General features: G+C 41.9%; 1 protein-coding gene across 2 annotated transcripts; it reads left to right on the forward strand.

The window, feature by feature from the left end:
- Positions 1-12,067, forward strand: LOC134665705 (kinesin-like protein KIF18A). Of its 2 annotated transcripts, none has more exons than XM_063522664.1 (10): positions 1-722; positions 1,297-1,515; positions 2,179-2,384; positions 3,349-3,493; positions 3,884-4,049; positions 5,765-5,851; positions 8,097-8,191; positions 9,131-10,031; positions 10,651-10,773; positions 11,976-12,067. In XM_063522664.1, exons 1-10 carry the CDS (start codon positions 174-176, stop codon positions 12,059-12,061), a joined length of 2,577 nt encoding a protein of 858 aa, XP_063378734.1. In that variant the 5' UTR covers positions 1-173; the 3' UTR covers positions 12,062-12,067. The 2 variants fall into 2 exon arrangements, with proteins under 2 accessions (XP_063378734.1, XP_063378735.1); XM_063522665.1 differs by lacking the exon at positions 11,976-12,067 and adding an exon at positions 11,656-11,744.
- Positions 12,068-15,182: the final 3,115 nt, after the last annotated feature.

Below are 15,182 nucleotides of genomic sequence, written 5' to 3' on the forward strand. Positions count from 1 at the left end.
CGCTGTTTAGTCGTTGACTTATTGACTGTTTACGAACTATTTTTCAATAACTTTTAATTAAAGTAATAATTCAGCTTCATTGAATGTCATATGACTGGAAACCAAGTTGAAAATATTAATCGCAGAGTCCAGAAACAGTGTAATTTCATTATATTGATGATAGATGTGTTGAGATGAAAATGGTTCGAGCTGCTCCGTTGATCGGGGCAAAGTCAAAGTCTGGTGCTTTGCCCTCAAAGTGTGGATCTACTCTGAACATGGCAGCTAATATAAAAGTGGTGGTTCGCGTCCGGCCTTTGAACGAAAGGGAAAAAGCGGCAAACAACCGTGTGGTGGTCGATGTTGTCGACGATACTATGTTGGTTTTTGATCCCAAGGAAGAAATGCGTCCGTTTTTCTACCAAGGCGTCCAGCAGCCAACAAAGAATGTGTTACGGCGAGTGAATAAGGAGTTGAAGTTTGTATTTGACAATGTTTGTGGCCAGACAGCTACTAATAAGGATATTTTTGAGTTGACTACCAAAGATGTTTTGGCGTCACTGATGGAGGGGTACAACTGTTCAGTGTTCGTGTACGGCGCGACGGGAGCGGGCAAGACCTTCACAATGATAGGCAGTAAGGAGAACCCGGGGATAACATACCTGACTATGGAACACCTCTTCTACACTATACATTCCTTTGAAAAGGAGAGAGAATTTGACATTGGTGTTTCTTATATTGAAGTAAGTAATTTTAAAGTTTAATTAATGTTTTTTACAAGGGAATAAAATCAAGCACTAATCACAAAACAGATTACAAAAATTGCATGCAAGTTCTTGCTAGTCTAAACCTCGCTTTAAAAGTGACACAAACTAGATGAACTAAATTCAATTGCTGTTTCAGCTAGTAAGCTGATTCACAGTCATCTGTGTTAAATTACATAAACAACTTTAACCCTTTATCTTTACCCACACCCTATAGGTAACACATCCTATATCATTTTGTATTCTTTTCTTATGCAGAATTTTTAGGACTTTTAAGAGGCAATGTGTGACAACACAATTTTGTATTTCATCTCCCGCCGCGTGCAAAATAAATCAAAAACTACTGAATAGATTTTCATGCGGTTTTCACGCATCAATAGAGTGATTCTTGAGGAATTTGTTAACCCATGCAAAGTGGGGGTGTTTCTCTAGTATATTATAAATGTTACAAAATAACTTCTGATGTTAATGTTATTCATTATCCATGAGCCAACTTACCATCTCAATCATAATTCAGAATATCTATAAATAAAACATAATAATATGTTCTCAGGTCTACAATGAAAATGTGTTTGACCTGCTCAAACCCTCCAAAACCCCTCTCCAACTCCGAGAAGACTCAAAGTACGGAGTGATGGTGGCCGGCATGACGCTAGAGAACATCAACACTGCCCGGGAGCTGCTGAATATGCTGGAGAACGGAAACAAGAATAGAACTCAGCACCCAACTGACGCTAATGCAGAGAGCTCGAGGAGTCATGCTGTTTTCCAGGTATTTTTTCTAGTCTAGGGCTTAGAACCAGTTGGCCTCAGCTGGGCGGAGCTGGAGGAGGCTGCGCTGGACTGCGAGAATTGAAAATCCCTTCTGAGAGCCCTATGTCCCTGATGAGGGATAACAGGATATCATCATCAGGGTTTAGAACATCAACAAGGACCGGGACCTGCTGAATATGCAGGAGAATGGGATCAAGAACAGAACCCAGCACCCCACTGACGCTAATGCAGAGAGCTTGTGGAGTTGTGCAGTGTTTCAGGTATTTTTCTAGTCTAGGGTTTTTTGCAGTCAGGCACCCCAGGGTTTCTCCAGTAGTTGTAAGGTTTTGCAAGAAGACCCATGGGCAATCGGAGGCTGGCTCACGTTTGCAGCTAAAAAAAAGAGTTTGATAAAATTGCTCATCAATAGGCAGGTCCATACCAGATCACAGAGCGAGCAACGTCGCGAGGAAATTTCCTCGCGCGGCAAACTGCCAATGTAGAGGTGCCCCGGCTGAGGCAGCGCGCGCGTTACCCTCGACAGAGCGTCGTCATTATTAGTTGCACGATGTCATTTCGCTCTGTGTGGACCCGCCTATTGATGATCACATGAGGTGACCCTTATACCCATAAGCAATGAAAGTAAATATCAGATTTATCTAACATAGTATATATCTTTCAGGTGTACATAAAAATGCGGTACAAGACCAGCGGCCAAGCCCGCGTCGTAAAACTCTCCATGATTGATTTGGCGGGCAGCGAGCGGGCGTCCGCCACAGGCTGCAGCGGCGAGCGTTTCAAAGAGGGCGCTAATATCAACCGGAGTTTACTGTCGCTGGGGAACTGCATCAACAAGCTTGCTGACGGGAGCAGCTACATACCTTACAGGTGACATATATCGTCGGGTAAAGCAAAAGTCACTAACTAACACCATGGAAATTATTGGACAATAAACCGTGTTACAAGTGTAATAAAGTGCATTGTTACTTTAATTTTTTGATAGTACTTAGTGAATTTTGCTTGTCACCCGACAATATTATATTTAAAGTATGGACGCTATGCAGTGTTTGCCGAAACGTGAATGCAATTGAATATTCTTGACCATTAACCAGTACAAATTGAACCGTCGACTGTATCTGTCTGTTACCGATTAATTTGTACTGGTTAATGGTCAATTGCAGTTAGCGTTTGGCCAACACTGACGCTATGCACGAAGAATTTCGTACATAGACCCGCCATTTTCTATCTCTATCGCACAAGTATAATTATATTGGTATCACGCTCGCACAGTGGCATTGACCGCCGGCACATGGGCGGGATAACAAGCTGAGTCCAAGTTGCGTCTTTCATCATCATCATCATCTCAGCCTATACATATACGTCCCACTGCTGGGCATAGGCCTCCTCTCGAGCGAGAGAGGGCTTGGGCTATAGTCCCCACGCTAGCCCAATGCGGATTGGGGACTTCACATACACCTTAGAATTTCTTCGCAGATGTATGCAGGTTTCCTCACGATGTTTTCCTTCACCGAAAAGCGACTGGTAAATATCAAATGATATTTCGTACATAAGTTCCGAAAAACTCATTGGTACGAGCCGGGGTTTGAACCCGCGACCTCCGGATTGCAAGTCGCACGCTCTTACCGTTAGGCCACCAGCGCTCTCAGCCAGTTGCGTCTTTAGACAACAGTATCTGCCATTGCCATCTGATAAAAATTCAGTTCATGAGAATCAAAATTGTAGCCTAAAATTAATATGTTACGGTGACTTTTCGCTTGGCAAACTTATACCCCTGTGTGTTGAGGGATTGGATAAATTTTTAACTAATTTAATATGTTGTATGCTGTTACAGAGACTCAAAGCTCACGCGCCTCCTAAAGGACAGTCTCGGCGGCAACTGCAAAACTGTGATGATTGCAAACATCTCCCCCGCCGCCGCGAGTTATGAAGACACCTATAACACGCTCAAGTACGCTGCGCGCGCCAATAAGATACAGGTAAGTAAATACAAAAACTGGTAATGATTCAAGAAAACCAGGCCTAACACTCCAGACCTGCTATAGTTCGTTTTTTAGCATTAGAAATAAGGTATACAATCTTGATGTGGAGAAAAACGAACTATAGTACAAGTTGCGTTCTCGCGCGCGTTTCCATACATTTTGCGCGGCTTCAAGTATGCTTACACTAGACGGTATCATATAGGATATAGGTGATAATAGGTAAGTATCATAGGATGCTAACATCACACAGAAAGAAATTACAATGTGGCTTTCCAAATCAAAAGGTCCCTTTTGCCAACTGCATAAAGTACTTATCGGTATTAAAATTCATATGTAGAGTAAAAAGAACTAAGTATACTAGTTATTTACTAAAGACTTTGTCAACAGCTAAGCATCAAGAAGAACGTAGTGGACGGCGACATGAAACTCTCGCAGTACGTGAAGACAGTGGAAGAATTGAAGAGGAAAGTTAAGGAGTTGGAGGCCAAGCTGTCGTTAAGTAGTGTGGCACCTCCAGTAGTTAAGGAGCAGCCCAACTTGGCTAAGGAGAAAGGTAAAACTACGCTATTTAAGCTTTCTCAGTGTTAGTGTTGTATTGTACTTATTTTGATACTAGTTCTGCTTGCAACTTCACCTGCGTGGTATGATAATGATGATTGATAAAAACTACCCTACGTCCCTATACCCTATATGTGACATTCCACGGCAAAAGGTACCTTATGGCGGCTGGCGCTTACGTCGCATAGCGCCGCAATAATATTGGAGCGGCGTTAATAATAGCGTAAGCGCCAACCGCCATAAGGCACCTTTACCCGTGGGATGTCACATATAACCTAAAGTTTGAAATATTATTTCTTGTGTTACACATAATGTTTTTCATCACATACATTGTTTTAGTTATTAAGAATTACATAAATCGAATTTATGCAAAAAATACATATTCGTCATACAGACACAATTCTAAAAGTGTACAAAAGTTTTCAAAATCTAAGCAGGCCATGTCATTAGGAACAGAACATGTCGCTAAGGGTCTCCCCAAATATATCGACGCGCATTCGGCAAAAGCCGATAGGAAAAAGCTTTATGTCCGCGCAATAAGAGCGAAAAACCGGTCGACGCGTCCGGCGTCGTCGGCCGTCGCGAGCCGAGCCAAACGACGACTTTTTCGCTCTTATTGCGCGGACATAAAGCTTTTTCCTATCGGCTTTTGCCGAATGCGCGTCGATATATTAGGGGAGACCCTAATTTGAAAATAGGCGCGAAGGGTCGCTTTTCCACAGAGTTGGAATTTCGCGCCATTTCTATTGTCAAATTGGTAACTATAGTGCGTCTAGCAAATCTTGTCAGTAGCAATGTAAAGCAAACTAAAGTAGGGCAACACTCAAAGAGTAGTATTGCGCTAAGAAAAACAGCAATGTACAATTTACATCGAACCAAAACTTTTTTTTCCGCTAAGCGCGCCCTATTAAGTACGTACGTCAATTCAAATTGTCACTCGCGGATTTCTGTATTGAAAATGTTTGAAATTGTGATTAACAGATATAGACGGACAATTTAAAAGCGGTGTGTGATGTTGATAAAAATATTAACTAATTTGAAGATATCAATATAAAATTAAAAGTGGATTATGCCGTTAAACAAGAATATATGAATAAAAACATTGTTTCAGCAGGTAGATGTCCTACTGGATTTCAATATTTTATTAGATTTTTCAGTTGGCACTGTAGGCATTGTAGGCACCTTAGCTTTGATTAACCATAATCTTATTTAATATATTCGTATTTAACAGCAGAAATATCTCTTGAAATAGAATCGATTCAGAATGTAAACAAAGATGAAGGCTGTCATTCGCGGTCCACATTCCACAGATAAAACACAGATGACACGCGATTTTCGAATTATTCGAACACAGTGTTGCTAACCCGCGATTTTTCAAATTTGCCGCCGTTTGCTACTGACAAGATTTGCTTGACCCAGTATAAGTGGTAAAATCAGTTGTTACTGCCGTGAAATAAAATAACTAGAGATGCACCGGATATCCGGTTACTATCAGGTATCCGGCCTATCCGAATATATCCGGCCGAATATCCGATATCCGGTATCCGGCCAAACAACTATCCGTTGCATCTCTAGAAATAACACTTTTTCCACAGTTTTTCACCAAGTGCAACGTCAAGTCACTCCCAAACACTTGCCAAGTTTGTGCAAACCTAGCGTTACCAGAGTGTAGAAATAAAAATTGAAGCGTTTATACATTTTTCACAACAGCACGAGCGGAGTGGCGCCGTCGTATCCTGGAAGGAGAGAAGTTGCACGTCGCTTGCGAGATGCATCTACTAGGCCTGCGAACAAGGGGTAAGATTTTTCTGCCACATGGCACACAATATTTGGTTAAGTCACAGAATAAATAAATAATAGTACTAAGTACAGAAGACTCACTCTCTAACAAAACGCCTCTGTTACGATCAGCACAGATATGGCCGCTAGGTGGCGACAGCGCCACGCGCGGCTTATGGCAAACCCCAAAATTGGGGCCGAACGGATGCACTTTTAGCTACCTGTAGCAAAGCGACGAAATCGCGGAGTGAGACACGCCTGGTTAAGTTTTATACACTCGGCGTCAAAAAAATCGCACATCTTAACTTTTTTCTTTCAAGCGGTTTTAAACCTTATATTATATAAGGCAAGATAAGACTATGTGGCCTTATTTGAAAGGTTATGAAACCCTCTATTGGAAAATGTCCTAAAATGGACGAACTATCCCATACAAAAAGAAAATTTTCAGGAAAAACGAATCAACGTGTATTTAAGTTAAAATTGCAAAGAATGAAAACACTACAAAATCAACAGATACAGAAAAAATCTACTTAAAACTAAACTTAAAACCTAGTGCTGCCTTCTCTTGCCCTCCGAGTAGCTTCCATGTGATCAGTCATGACTGTCATGAGTGCCACGATGCGTTTTTGAGGAAAATTATTCCACACCTCAATAATGGCGTTTTGAAGACTGTCGATAGTGGCAGGAGCAGGATCAGGCGACCGAACCCGCCGTTTTAGCTGATCCTAGTGATGTTCGATTGAATTCAGGTCAGGGCTCCTTGCTGGCCACTCCATTACGGTGATCCCAACCTCCCACAGTTAGTGTCACACAAACAACGCAGTGTGACAGCGGGCGTTGTCATGCATAAACTGGAAGTTGGGTCCAACAAAACCATCATATGGGATCACTTGCTCCTCCAAGAACTCCGTTATGTAACGACGAGTAGTCAGGGATCTCTGGATGTGACCACCTTCAGTGCGGGAAATGCACAGGAACACAGAAATTGATCAGTTTACTCGTCGATCGAAATGCCGCCCCAGAACATGCGAGATCCGTCCCCTTAGCAAACGGTTTCTTCAGTGCACACCCTCGTCTCGTCGGAAAAGAACGTCATTCCTCTATTGTTCAAACGTCAAATTTTCGTGTAGTCGGCAAAATTGCCTCCTGACTATTCGATGCTCTTGCTTTAATTGGGGGCCTGTAGCAGCTCTACGGGGCAACATCCTCTTCTCTTCCAGCTTTCTTTCAATCGTAGAGATGCTTACTGCTGTTCTTTGAGCTGCTGCTGCATCTCAACAGCCTCGGAGAAACGGTTCTGCAAAGACTTCGATACAATGTACCGGTTGTCTCTAGCGGAAGAGCAGTGTTGTGTTCCAGGTCCAGGCCTCCTGATGTAACCACCAGTCACCTGGAACCCCAGCAAGACGCGACGCACTCGGAAACCGCTTATGTTAAATCTTTCAGCAGCTTCTTACTGCCATAGTGTCGTTTGCAGCAGTGCCACCTCTTGAGCTGCTCCTTCTGGCCTAGTATCCATGTCCAAGGGTTTTTTCTTGCTGGAACGGTTCATTAGTGACCTCAGTGAGCTCTGGAGAGCGAATGACCCATAACTAACCTTTAACTTAAATTTTATACACGTCCCGGATTGCACAACAACGAACCGATTAAAATTGGATCTCGGCCCTTTTTGAAACAAAACGCCTATGTTCGGCGATGGTAGTTTTTACGGACAATGACGATTTATTTTTTTAAAGTTCATTAATTGCGCTTTCAAATGATACCAATATTGGCAGGGTACAATGCATTAGATAAGAGCTATATTTGCTTGAAACGAATTTTTGCTGAGGTGCGATTTTTTTGACGCCGAGTGTATCTTGACGTCAACCTCTGCTTTTCAGAGAGATTGACAGAAATTTGAAGTGATTAGCAGTAGTAGTAGTAGTAAAATACTTTATTGTACAAAATGAAACATAAAACATGAAAGAGCACACATCATTAGTACAAAGGCGATTATTAGCTTTTAAGAACATAATTATAAAGCGAGCGCGAGGCGCGAGCGATGGTGCGTCTCCGTTCCAGTTTTGACAAAAATGCTTATTATATTTGTGTGTTTGGTTGTTCTCCTCTACACTCGATGGATTTTTTCATTCAATTAAGAGACCTAATGTTTTGAAAGGGCCGAGCCATAATAAATTTTATGCTCTATAAGATATTTCAATGGGCCTTAGTTGTTTGATTTTTTTTGATAAAGCTGATCGCAATATTATTAATGTGTGTACAGGCAAGGTGCTAGCGCTGCGGCACCGTCTGCGCTCGCGCGCTTTCACGCACGTAGCCGACTTGGCGCATAGATCCTCCAACGAGGCCATTGAACTGGTGAGTGCTTATATGCCTACTACTTATTTACCGTTTTATCATTTCTGCTTAAGTATGTAGATTTTGTCATACTCTCGTATTTGTGTGCTGAAAACAGTGTTCAGTACAGCGGTCTTCACATTTATCCCTACTACATGGAAACTAGTCAAGATGACAATCGTACATCGAGAAACTCCAAACGAAAAGAAAAAATGTATTGGATGACAAATTGAGCAAAGAGAAAAGTCACTTGACTATTTCCGTACATTATGTTTCAATTGACGTTTTCTATCAACGATTGTCATCTTTGCTAGGCCCCCAGGATGGCTAGCACATTTTCCTGAAACTCGTGTGAGAATGACGCATCGAATCTTTGATCTAATCGCACGAGCGAGTGGAGCACAAGGTGTGCTAGCCATGTGATTTATGCTTGAAGGATTAACTTATGCTTCTAATTTCAAGGTTTGTAGATTATAGAAGACCTACTAACTACTTCAATTAACAATTACCTCGCCTTCTGTTCAGTTGGAAATTAAATAGAAACCTTACACGGCATAGCCTTAATAGGTATTGTACCTAGTTGATGTATTATTATATTCAAAGCGCGTTAAATAGATTAATTGATATTATGAGTGCCTGAAACTAGTAAATTCCGCGAATATCAATAAATTTAGATTCCAGCATTAGTAATTATCCTATTATGATATAGCGATAGGACATCAATTAATTAATATTAACTTTCTATTCTGTACCTCTGTCGAACTATTTTTGTTTTAAATACGCTCGAATTACTTTCCAACAAGTTTCTAACTACTTTATAAACTCCAGTTAAAAACTTACATCAAACTCAAAATTTAATTGAGCAAATTTCTTACTGATCAAATATTAAATTTATAATTATTCCATTTGAATCACGATTAAGTTACAGTTTGAAATTTAATCGATTATTCCATTGTCTAGATGGTCACAGAAGACATACCCCGCCAAGAGCGAGCCGCCGAAAGTTACGAGAAAAAGGCTCAAAATTTAGACGAGAAAATACTCGCAGCACAAACCAAATGCGACGAGAGCTGGCAACGGTTACAAACTATCTTAGAGCAAGCTGCCGCTGAATGCCCAGACCTAAAAGACTTCACAGACAAAGTCATCCTCCAAAGAGATCTAAGATTAACTAAAGCGAGTGACAACCTCAGACACAAACTGCTCTGGATACAGAACAAGGAAATCAACATGTTCACAGAATACATGAGCGACATGCCCAGCATGCTCAGAAAACTTTACCTAACCCTAAAAGGTTACGATAAAGTACCTCCAGCGTTAGCTACAGAATACATAGACCTTATGAAAAAAGCTAAATCTATGAAATCTATATCCTGGGACACGGAGAATGAGTGTAACGACCCACATTTCAAATCTATTTCTTGCCTAAATATTAACGAAGATGATGTGCAGAGTAAATTGAACTCTACAGTAGATATAGTCACGGATAGCGATGACCTAACCGATGTCGAGAACCGTGAAGTATCGCCGAAGAAACGCAAAGGTACACCTATAAAGCTGGCCAATAATGAGACTATAGTCATTGATGATTCCTTCGAGAATTTAGATGCGACTAGAACCCTGAACTCGGCTAAAAAGGTGAAGCGAGAGGCTGATGTGGTGTCTGATATAGAAAACGCTGGAGTTATAGATCCAAACGACTTGAATTCCACTTTTGTGTTGGCCGGTAAAATGGAGGCGTTGAAGAAATCGAAATTGGAGCCTAATTTGAAACCGAACGTGAAGCATGAACCTGTGTATTTGAAGCGAGGGCTGACGGACAGGACAAATGTACAGAGGACCATTAATTTTAATGACAAAGGTAAATATTAATTTTATGTCGCACATAGATAAATAGTCTATTATATTTGAATTAGATGAAATTAATATCCTCATTTATTTATTTTTCTTCATAAGTTAGGTTGTTTATAACATGAATATAAAAGTAGAATACAAAAGCACATAAAAAACAATAAAAAATACATGTAAACACATTATAAAAAAACCTAACCTAGGGTGCCGCCGGCAGCCAGGCAGGGCCCAAGCTGCCGGTGGTCAGGGCCGCAGAGTGAGGAACCGACGTACTATACGCGCCGTGTCCAAAATTACCGCCTTCTGCATCTGGCCCTTGATCCAACCACCCAGCGAGTCTCTCTAGGTGTTGGTCGAGACTCTTCGCTAACCGACCGCTCTTCGCTAATGAGACCGTTCGCTGACACGACTATAGGAACAATGATCGTCGAGTCAATATAATATTATTATTAACTCTTCAACTGTTAGGTGCGTCTGCAGGCTTATAGTACAAAAGCATACCGACAGTATCTCGCCCGTGTGATAGACTACACGTCTGTTTGGAACTATTATTTAGACAGAGATGGGTAGTCTTTTCTCGCAGATTGCTGTTTGTGGCGTTCAAAAAGTTAAATTGTTTGGTTATACAGTATCTATGGTGAAGTCGGTGGTGGGCAAGGCGCTGCCGCTGCGGCGCGCCGCGGCGCCGCGCGCGCCCGGCTTCGGCTCCAGCCTGGCGCGCGATGGTACGCCGCTCACGAGGAACACGCAAGGTACGCCACTCTGCACCTTAATATCTAGCCAGTAAGGTCGCGAGTCATGTGTTGTTGTATGCAACTATATATATGTGTATATATGTTTATGTCGTCAGGTCACTACCGAAACTCCTTCATTACTAACGTAAGTTCGGAACGGTACACTGTACTAGTACCAAAACGAGATTTTTTTGCTATTAATAAGGGCTCAATTAGACGCAGCGCGAACTCGCATGCGAGTTTCATTACATTGCGGTTTTTGATTGGTCGGTTGAATTGGACGTAACCAACAGTCCGCAATGTAACTAAAATCGCATGCGAGTTCGCACGCCGTTTAAATTTGCCTTAAAATGAGCCCGTTTCGGTTGTTACCCGACGATTTGTAAGTTGACATGGTTTGTGTATGGGTAAAGATTTGATTGGTAATATTGGTATGTATAGATGGTCAAGCAAATCTTGTCAGTAGAAAAAGGCGGGAAATTTAAAAAATGTAGGCGCGAAGGATTATTGTCCTGTAGAAAATTTGAATTTCGCGCCTTTTTCTACTGACAAAATTTGCTTGACCAAGTATAGTACGTAAACTGACGGAAGAGCGTATGTTATAAAGGCTGGATTTTTTAAATGGGCCCATGTGGGAAAAATGAATTCTTGGTATGATGTCATTCTACCTACTTACGAGTATACTTACACGTTCACAAACCAAAAATTTACACTCAAAGCTGTTGTATTTACACTCGTAACTGTAATAATTTAATACTATCAAATCAGCTCCATTTTACGCTTTGCCTTTAGTAAGTTTACATACTGTATGATTTTAATTGATTGGGTTGGGTACCTATATGTTACTAACAACAACGTATTGTTCCATGTGCCGTCCTGTGCCGTGACTAACACTAACAGCGAGCGAGAAGGTTGTCGGATATAAATCCATGCGTGCGAGGGAGAGGGTCGCCGCGCATCCTTACTCGCGGCCGCGTCGGTGATACGAGGTATGTTATTGTATGAGCGAGCGAAAAGGTTGTCGGGTATAAATCCATGCGTGCAAAGGAGAGGGTCGCCGCGCATCCTTACTCGCGGCCGCGTCGGTGACACAAGGTATGTTATTGTAATAGCGAGAGCGAGAAGGTTGTCGGCTATAAATCCATGCGTGCGAGAGAGAGGGTCGCCGCTCATCCTTACTCGCGGCCGCGTCGGTGATACGAGGTATGTTATTGTATGAGCGAGTGAGAAGGTTGTCGGGTATAAATCCATGCGTGCGAGAGAGAGGGTAGCCGCGCACCCTTACTCCTGGCCCGCACGCCGGTGACACAAGGTATGTTATTGTATGAGCGAGTGAGAAGGTTGTCGGGTATAAATCCATGCGTGCGAGAGAGAGGGTAGCCGCGCACCCTTACTCCTGGCCCGCACGCCGGTGACACAAGGTATGTTATTGTATGAGCGAGTGAGAAGGTTGTCGGGTATAAATCCATGAGTGCAAGGGAGAGGGTCGCCGCTCATACTCGCGGCCGCGTCGGTGACAAGGGCAAGGTATAGTCGTTAGGTTTCAAGCTGGGTACGGCTAACTCGTTGTCTATTGTAAGTAAAACCGCACGTGCTACTTACCTGCATAAAAAGGATCGGTCACTTTAATATTTTATGCAACCGTTGTATAAGAGAGGTCAAAAAAGGCGAGTGGCGTGAGTAATAAAGATGCCACGAGTATTTTTTGACTCAGTTAAACAACGTTGCATACAATACTTTTTCTACGACCAAGCACTAAATACTTTGAAATAAAATTGAAAATTTAAAAAAAAAATTTAATCCAAGAAGTAGCAAAAATAGAGGGTACGGGCGGGAAAGGAATGAATGAATGAATTAAATAAAAAAAAACATGTCTATGGTTCACTTATTTGTCAGAGATGACATTTAAAATAGGTAATAAGGTTGGCAACACTGTATTACATTCAATATTTTTTAAGTGGTCATTACACGAAGTATCTTAAAATCGCCAAAAAGATACTGTGTGTATGCACAAGTTCTTTTTTGGGGAATAGACTAAAGACTTGTCTTGACAACTATAAGGTAGGTATAAAGGTGTGTGCACGACCCTTTAAATGACAAATAAAAGTACGGGAGTAGAAAAAATAATAAAAGATTCAGACTACAAGGGAAACTATGCCTTATTGGAATTAGTCTGGTTAACTCACTACATGTTATCTACTACAAATATATCACAAAGAGTAGGTACCATAGCCCACACTTAACTGTCCATCGTGGACCTTATGTCTTTTGTAATAAGGTCCACCGATGGACAGTAAAGAGTGTCGCTGTTTGTACAACATCCTAAATACCTGTTTAAGACCATAGAAGGGTAGGTCTTAACAAGAGAATATAATTATAATACATACTAAAGCACAAACTCATGTCTAGGGGCCCGATTCGGATTTTGAAATAGACATCTATTAGATATCTTTTAGACATCACCAAGATAGGATAACGATATGTTTAAGATCTAACCTGTCAAATTTGACATTTGCGCGATTCTGGAGATACTCTTGAACGATTTCCACAGGATATGACTAAGAGATCCAATTCACATCTAATAGATATCTTACTCTATCTAACGTAAAAGTGACATTGGTTGCCCGAATTGCGCTGCAAAAGAGAACTAGTTGATAAGTATCTAAACTATAACGTATCTAGAATGAATCTAGTACGTGTCGTCTCTTGTGAATATCTTGAAGTTCGAATACGGCAGTAGAGAGCTTGCATGTTGCCTGAATTCCAGTTAGGTTGCCGGACGGGCTTAGAGCGCTTGGTATTCATACTCATACTCATACTCATATTCTGTAGGTATAAAGGTTTCTTCCCGAAGACCACTGAATGGTAAAGACTGCGTATCTTCGCGTTGTCAGTATTGATGTAAAAGTAACCGTCGTAAGTTAACACATTCACTGCCCCCGACGCACATGTGCGTTCACCGTCATACAAGTTTGTTCCTAGGCCACGCCCCCTGGCAGTGAATGCCTTAATCGTCATCATACTTAAAAGCAAAAACGTATTTCTACAATAAGAATTACGGTTCGAAAGCGAATGACTAGAAAGGAATGTCAAATGGTTTAATATTGTCGAGATTTAAAAAAACCGGGCAAGTGCGAGTCGGACTCGCGCACGAAGGGTTCCGTACCATAATGCAAAAAAAAAAACAAAAAAAAGCAAAAAAAACGGTCACCCATCCAAGTACTGACCCCTCCCGACGTTGCTTAACTTTGGTCAAAAATCACGTTTGTTGTATGGGAGCCCCATTTAAATCTTTATTTTATTCTGTTTTTAGTACTTGTTGTTATAGCGGCAACAGAAATACATCATCTGTGAAAATTTCAACTGTCTAGCTATCACGGTTCGTGAGATACAGCCTGCTGACAGACGGACGGACGGACGGACGGACGGACGGACGGACGGACGGACGGACGGACGGACGGACGGACAGCGAAGTTTTAGTAATAGGGTCCCGTTTTACCCTTTGGGTACGGAACCCTAAAAAGATCATGTTTACAGGATGGTCATTGTTGCCGTATAACTATCTAAGTGCACAGAATAAATAATAGTACTAGTTACAGAAGACACTCTCTAACAAAACGCGTCTGTTACGATCAGCACAGAATAGATATGGCCGCTAGGTGGCGACATCGCCACGCGCGGCTTATGGCTTTCCCCGAAATTGGGGTGGAACCATAGACTAGGAATACTCTAGACCGAGTTTAGAGCAATTATTTTATGCAACCGATGATGCCAAAAATGCGGGGGTGCGCGGGACGAGGTGAGCGAAGTCCCGTGCCGTGATTGGTCCGTTCAAATACACGGACGTCACACAAAGACACTTTCGACTCGAACATGGAGTAAAATTACCGTATGCGTGGCAGAGGGGGTAGCGCGACTATGCTCAGTCTGGAGGATGTTTTGTCTGTGGGTGGAACGGATGTACTTTTAGCTACCTGTAGCAAAGCGACGTAATCGCGGAGTGAGCCACGCCTGCTAAGTTGTCCCTATAAACGGTGAATGTTGTTTTGTGTTGATAACCCTAAATGTAAGGTCAAACGAAAGCCTTCCCGGGCGATTTTAAAGCCGGAATAATAATAATATTAGGGTAACGCCGGAACGCGGCTTGTTTATATTAAACTCCTAATCCTAAAACTACCAACACGTTTTACTAAAAGGCTTGCTACACGGTCGCCGACAAGCCTTCTAACCGTCTGACCTTGGTTTGTCCTTGGTCAGTTTTGGTCAAATTTTGTTGGTAACAACTGTCTACACGGTCCGGGACCGGCCAAGGCCACGCGGTCTGGGGGCTTGTCGGCGACCGTGTAGCAAGCCTTTAACTTTTGCTTTAAAGTAAGTTTTATAAAATAAACAGTACCTGTACTATGTTTATGAGTTCAATATTAAAT

The sequence above is a fragment of the Cydia fagiglandana genome, chromosome 7 (genome assembly GCF_963556715.1).
Source record: "Cydia fagiglandana chromosome 7, ilCydFagi1.1, whole genome shotgun sequence".
Lineage (NCBI taxonomy): Eukaryota > Metazoa > Arthropoda > Insecta > Lepidoptera > Tortricidae > Cydia > Cydia fagiglandana.

What these genes read in the sequence shown, in the direction of transcription:
- LOC134665705 (XM_063522664.1), top strand. Translation starts at nt 174, where the DNA reads ATGAAAATGGTTCGAGCTGCTCCGTTGATCGGGGCAAAGTCAAAGTCT. An exon ending in CCAACGAGGCCATTGAACTG is followed by an intron (nt 8,192 to 9,130) that starts GTGAGTGCTTAT and finishes TCCATTGTCTAG; the next exon opens with ATGGTCACAGAAGACATACC. An exon ending in CATTAATTTTAATGACAAAG is followed by an intron (nt 10,032 to 10,650) that starts GTAAATATTAAT and finishes TTGGTTATACAG; the next exon opens with TATCTATGGTGAAGTCGGTG.